At 37.9% G+C, this 6,994-nt stretch overlaps 1 protein-coding gene across 1 annotated transcript in view; it reads right to left on the minus strand.

Moving 5' to 3' along the window:
- Positions 1-305: 305 nt before the first annotated feature.
- LOC106468458 (zinc finger protein Gfi-1b-like) overlaps positions 306-6,994 on the minus strand; it is a 19,670-nt gene continuing 12,981 nt past the window's right edge. The window contains exons 2-3 of the mRNA XM_022396794.1: positions 1,515-2,225; positions 306-701 (exon numbers count right to left, since the gene is read on the minus strand). Coding sequence (XP_022252502.1) covers positions 508-701; positions 1,515-2,225 — 905 coding nt within the window. The 3' untranslated portion in view covers positions 306-507. The remainder of the gene's footprint in view (positions 702-1,514; positions 2,226-6,994) is intronic.

Consider the following 6,994-nt stretch of genomic DNA (forward strand, 5'->3'; position numbering starts at 1 on the left):
GGGAAGTATTACGACCACATTTTCACCAGTAAAGGTATCATCAGGGAAGTATTACGACCACATTTTCACCAGTAAAGGTATCATCAGGGAAGTATTACGACCACATTTTCACCAGTAAAGGTATCATCAGGTGTACCCGATCATGACTTTAATGGTAAAAGAAGAAATACTTGTGAAAAGTACAATTGTTTTTATTTTCTTAAATTTTGTAAGTATACGGTTTCATCAAGAACCGACGGCTTCAAGTATCAATTAAATTATAGATAATTTAAAATTCAATTATCTATAGCAGTCTTTTAAAATTCTACTGATCCCGTAGTCCTTGCTTGATGAAAACATCACCGATACCGACTTGTACATAAGATGGTACTCTTATGCTCTTAGAAACATGATTTATTAATTCTATTTTCAATTCCAACTTTTCCACTAGTAGCTCTCGGAACCCGCTACGCGAACGTACGTTCTTATTGGTTCCAACCAAACACTTAGCGTGGTATTCGATTCCTCCTACTGGTGCAACTGCTGACCTCTAGCATGTTGCGTTTCCTTGTGACGTCGAAGATCCACCTTTCGTTGGAAAGCTCGCCCACAGATGTCGCAAGTAAATGGTTTGTAGCCAGTGTGCTTTCTGCAGTGAGTTATCAAGTTGGACGACTGACTGAAAGCTTTACCACAGAGACTACACTTGTGAGGCTTTTCTCCTGTGTAAGATACAAAAAACAACAGTTAACAAGAGATTTGATCTACTAATATCACAGAGAGAGAGAGAGAGAGAAAACAAAAACTGAAACTACAAGATTAAGCTTTCAACAATCTTTAACTATGTCACTTATTTAAAGACGTTTCAAGACTTCTGTAATAAAATGAGTTTAAACAAAACACCTTATCTCTAAATGTCTTAATGTCATACATAAAACAAAAGCTAAAACTACAAGATTAAACTTTGAATAATCCTTAACTATGTCACTTATTTAAAGACGTTTCAAGACATCTGTAATAAAATGACTTTAAACAAAACACCTTATCTCTCAATGTCCTAATGTCACACAGAAAACAAAAGCTGAAAACTGCAAGATTAAACTTTCAATAATCCTTAACTATGTCGCTTATTTAAAGACGTTTCAAGACACTTGTAAACAAAGAGCAGTGTGTGATAGGGCTAGGTCAGCTGGAAAGTATTGGTCCGGATACAAAATTCCATTCTTAAGATAGCGCAGAACTAAGTACACAAGTTTAAAAAGAAAAAAAAAAGAGTACTTTTTGAAAAAACCAATAAGTTAAAGAAGAGTTTTCCTCGGACATTTGGTGAAAGAAAATCAATGCTTTACTGCCTAAGAGAACGCCATGATATACGAGTATTACTGTAGAGATAAAGCATCAGAGTTATCTAACTGAATCATAAAAAAATGTTATTTCTAAAAATATAAAAAACACACCAAAAACAACAGAGGTAACTTGCATACTCATACTTCAAACTGATGAGACTGGTACTCATCTATGTATCTGTTACTGACCTGTGTGGATGTAGGTGTGTTTCTTCATGTCCGACTTCTGATGGAACCGTTTACCACAGTACTGACACGGGTAGGGTCTGGTATCGGAGTGGATTAGCAGATGAGTGGATAAGGTGGACGACCTCTTGAAAGTCTTCCCGCACTGCTTGCACTCGAAACTCTTCTCTGCGGTATGGAGGGCACGGTGCTGGCTCAAGCTTACTTCGTGGCCGAATGTTTTATTACACAGTTCACAAGCAAAAGGTCTCTTGCCGCTGTGAGATCGGCGCACGTGTACCTCCAGACCGTGGGGAGTGCTGAACATTTTGCTGCACTTAACACAAGAAAAAACGTCCCCTAGTGCTGTAGACTTTGGAATGGTGTCAGATTGGGACCTAATAGAAAACCCAGATTTTGTGGAACAGGGAGTCGTATAGGTATAGAAGGGGAATCCAAAGCATGTCGTTAACCTTCCAGGGAAGGGTGGGAAGAATTTATCGTGAGTTGACGACAAGAATCCTCTTGGATCTGGGATTCCAAGGCTGAAAAGTGTGGATGTTGAAGTTGAGGGTCCGCAGTAAAGTGATGGTTGGTAGCCTTCAGATAGGACGAGGGAGTTTGGTAAAAACTCAGGGGTCCAAGAAGTTAACCCCAAAGGTCGGTATTCCGGTTTAAGAGTGGATTCAATACGTAGAGAACGGGATTTATTTGAAGACTCTTTTACCTTGTTTCCTATGATGAATTTAATATACGAATAATATTTAGTCTAAGAGTTAGTACAAATTATTATAACAAGAAAAGTGTCGACATGTTACAGCAATAATCATGAACTATCAGTAACTAAATGATGTTATTTAACTTTTGATTGCGTTTTTAACGTGCGTTTGTTTGCTTGTTTTGAATTTCCCGCAAAGCTATCTGCGCTAGCCGTCCCTAATTTAGCAGTGTAAGACTAGAGGGAAGGCAGCTGGTCATCACTACCCACCGCCAACTCTTGGGCTATTCTTTTACCAACGAATAGTGGGATTGACCGTCACATTATAATCCCCTCACGGCTGAAAGGGCGAGTATGATTGGTGGGACGGGGATTCGAACCCGCGAACCGCAGATTGCGAGTCGAGCGCCCTAACCACCTGACCATGCTGGGCCGTTTTTAACGTGATGTTGGAAAATGCTAGCAAGCTTTTTCTTTAACGTTAAGAAGTACAGATAAGTGGAGAATACTCTAACTTACCTCATGCATCATCCATTTAAAACATCGCCTCTCTTCCTAATTTTGAACAGCGTCACGAAATATGTTTTCGCTAATCATGCTAAGTAAGTAATGAGAAACATTAAATCAAGTATTTTACTCCAAAAATTGTAGGTTAAATATAGGTTTTAAAATGCAACAGATGGCATCTGTGTATTATATCTTTTCATACCGTTGTTTAGAGTAGTCCACATATTCTCTTTCATCTTTGTGCATTTTCTAGATTTCTTCCGACCATTAAAGCTAGGATTATTTGGCCTAGCTTATGGTATTATCGAGAAAAACAGAACTACTAAATCTAGGCCTATTAGGCCTAGTTTCAGTTTTTATTGAGAAAAGCAAGATGATTAAAGCTAAGACAGTTAGGCTTAGTTTCCGGTATTGTTGAGTAAAATAGGACTATTAGGCCTAGTTTCAGATATTATTGGGTAACCAGGGCGATTAAAGTTAAAACACTTAGGCTTAATATTATTGAGAAAACCAGAAAAATCATAACAACAATAAAACAAACATAGTTGTGAGTGTATGTAACGTAGAGAAGATTTTAAATAAACTAATAAGAATTTAATGATAAAGTGACAAGTAAGTAAAAAAAAAATTAAGTCTTTGAATAACCAGTTAGAAAGTGAGAGCGCTACTAGAGATTTAGTCATCCGCAACGGAATAACTTGGAAAACGGAACAATATATATTTAATTAACTGACCAGCAGCATCAGAAGGTCCTGACTGGTCTCTATAAATCAAGTTTTATTCTTGATTAATCCCAGGCGAGTGTGTAACGTACTTACAAGTTCTGGAATGTTTCATTACTGTTCCGTTGATGTACAAGAGGTTGTTCTTGTAAAATATGCCTTTTATTCGCAAGGCATCAATCAATAGGTTTAAGTTGACGAGGCATAGGAATAGATTACCATTAGTGTGCAAGGACGTTTCTGACATCTGTTGCGCTATCCGTCCCTAGTTTAGCAGTGTAATACTAGAGGGAAGGCAGCTAGTCATCACAACGCCAACTCTTGGGCTACTCTTTAACCAACGAATAGTGGGATTGATCGTCACATAATAACGCCCTCACGGCTGAAAGGGTGAGACGGGGATTCGAACCACAGGTTGCGAATAGAGCGCCCTAACCACCTAGCTATGTGAAATAGTTGTTGTTTAGGTGGTTTGACTTTGCTATTGTTTATATCTCACTTTTAAGACAAAATGCTATTTTGTTATTATCATAAAATGTTAATTATGGTTTCAGAATATTAGTTAGTGGCTGCTGTTAACGAATGGTTACTTTGAATTATAGTATTGATTTAATACTGATTAATTTTATTACTTTAAATTTTTTATCATAATGTTTTTCTTTTATTACAGAGACTGTTTTGCATTGTTAGCTTAACGTATTTAGGGCTAATCTAAATCTCCTAAGCTGGCCGAACCGCGCGAGATATTACTGGGTTTATGTTTGTTTGTAATTAAGCACAAAGCTACACAATGGGCTATCTGTTTAGCTCTTCATGCATGATCAGATGAGGCAGTTTATGTTGAGGTGCCACAGGAATATAACTTGGGGGGGGGGGCACTCAGAAGAGCGCTAACTTCCTCATTGCAAAGTTGATTGTATTCTGCTCTCAAAAAAAAATAAAAACGAAAATGTGTTCGTATGTCCGTCTTTATTAACGGACACGGACCATTTTTGGCAGGACAACGTGTCCACCAAGTTTCATCACAATCCGAGCATTTTTAACTGAGTTATAGAGCAAAAATAGTGTGAAAAATCGGTCCCCCATGTTGCTGTGACCTTGACCCTTCAAAAACTAATCACTTCCAACTTGGGTCATAGTCCAAATGTATACCAACTTTCGTCCAAATCCATTCAGCCGTTTTCGAGAAATCTTGATGACAAACACACATAGGGTAAAAACATAACCTCCGTCATCTTTGTTGGCGGAGGCGATTACTAGATGAAGAGTGTGAAGATGATTCATTGTCTTCTTCGCAGGATAATTCTTCTGTTTCCCAATTCGCTGGTGGATGTGGCACTGGAAGACCTCCCCCATGACGTACTGGTTTTATTGCAGATTCAATATCTGGATATTTAAAGTAGTGTTTAGTTTTGCCTGAATATCCAGAAACATTAGTCAGTTAGATGATATTTTGGCTCACGCCATATCACGGGAACTTCAAATGGTATGCTTGCTCTCTTCTTATTCAGCCACTGTGTCAAGCCAGATGTAGAAACTGTACAACACACATGTGGAGCCCATTATTTTTCTTGGTCGCCAATTTTACCCCCAAATTAGTGATAGTAAGCTACATTTACCTTGTGTGTGTGTGTGTGGTGTTTTTTTTTACTTAGTGATACTGTAACATATTTTCAACAAATGGAGCAGAAATCGTTTGGGTGATTCTTGTACTTTCTGACTTTACATGAACTGGAGGCAGCTAGCATTTCAAACGATATTCTAAAAAGTATAAAATAATTTATGTTTACAGAATTAAAGTTGAAAAGATTAAGAAAAAAAAAGGTTTGGCAGAATTTGATTATATCGCGCGTATTATGCGAGGAAGAAGATCGGACTTTGTTTTGACTACGAAATGTTGTTAATATCTTGTTTGTTTGGAATTAAGCACAAAGCTTTACAATGGGTTATCTGTGCTTTGCCCATCACGGGTATCGAAATCCGGTTACTAGTTTTGTAAGGCAGCAGACATACCGCTGTGCCACTGGGGGAGGGGGGACTGTTAATATCTAAATCAAACTACGTGAAAAAAATGTAACATTTGTACATCAGATTAATAATTGGTTCTTTTTATAATGTATATAAATAAACTTGAAGACCAGCAAGAATGTTGAACTTGATGTCAGGTTAAAGTTCTCGGTGTTGTGTTTAACTTTGGTATACGACAAAGTTCTCGATGTTGTGTTTAACTTTGTTAAATCGTGTGAGAAATTTACTCGGATGGTGGATGCATTTGTTATATATTAACAACTCGCATCTGGATGCAAGAGGCACCTGACATCTGGATGCAAGAGGCACCTAACATCTGGATGCAAGAGGCACCTGACATCTGGATGCAAGAGGTACCTGACATCTGGATGCTAGAGGCAAAGTTATCGGTGTTGTGTTTAACTTTGGTATACGACAAAGTTCTCGGTGTTGTGTTTAACTTTGGTATACTATAAAGTTCTCGGTGTTGTGTTTAACTTTGGTATACGAGACAAAGTTATCGGTGTTGTGTTTAACTTTGGTATACGACGTATACCAAAGTTAAACACAACACCGATAACTTTGTCGTATACCAAAGTTAAACACAACACCGAGAACTTTATCGTATACCAAAGTTAAACACGACACCGAGAACTTTATCGTATACCAAAGAAAATTTCGGGATGACTTTTCAACAGTGTTGTTTCCTAGTTGGCCAGGTCTTTCTTGTTGGTCTTTAATTCGTTTTAAAATGTTTGTTAATGTTTGTTGTCTTCAACAACTTGTTTACCTTTTCTTGTTGGTTCCTAAAGTTATGCCCGTATTAATAAACTAAACTTCAACATTTACAAGTTCCTGATCACACAATGATTGCGTGCAGACCGTGCTTCTGTTTGTAGACCGTTGTCAACAACCAGTTAATTCATTATTCATTTCACTCCTGTAGCGCAACGTACAGAGTAGAACAGATATGCAACATAGCTTAGGTAAATATAGCCAAAACTTGCTTTTGTTATCATCATAAGTCAATAAGTTGACCAAATTTTCTCGGGTATTATTGGTTTTATATATACATAATTCGTCATCAAATATCCGCTGTAGGCATTTATTTGCTTTCTACCAAATGTTGCTAAATTAGATTAAGGAGTAATATATATATATGCAGCGGTATGTCTGCAGACTTACAACGCTAGAATCCGGGTTTCGAGTACCACAGAACCAATCCTCGTCAATAGGTAAAGGAAGCGTGTGTGAGAACTGAATTATACCAAGTTTCTGGAGTACCACAGAACCAATCCTCGCCAATAGGTAAAGAAACCTTGTGTGAGAAGTGAATTATACCAAGTTTCTGGAGTACCACAGAAGCAATCCTCGCCAATAGGTAAAGAAAGCGTGTGTGAGAAGTGAATTATACCAAGTTTCTGGAATACCACAGAACCAATCCTCGCCAACAGGTAAAGGAAGCGTGTGTGAGAATTGAATTATACCAAGTTTTCTGGAGTACCACAGAAGCAATCCTCGCCAATAGGTAAAGGAAGCGTGTGTGAGAA

Source organism: Limulus polyphemus, unplaced genomic scaffold, assembly GCF_000517525.1.
Source record: "Limulus polyphemus unplaced genomic scaffold, Limulus_polyphemus-2.1.2 Scaffold3013, whole genome shotgun sequence".
Lineage (NCBI taxonomy): Eukaryota > Metazoa > Arthropoda > Merostomata > Xiphosura > Limulidae > Limulus > Limulus polyphemus.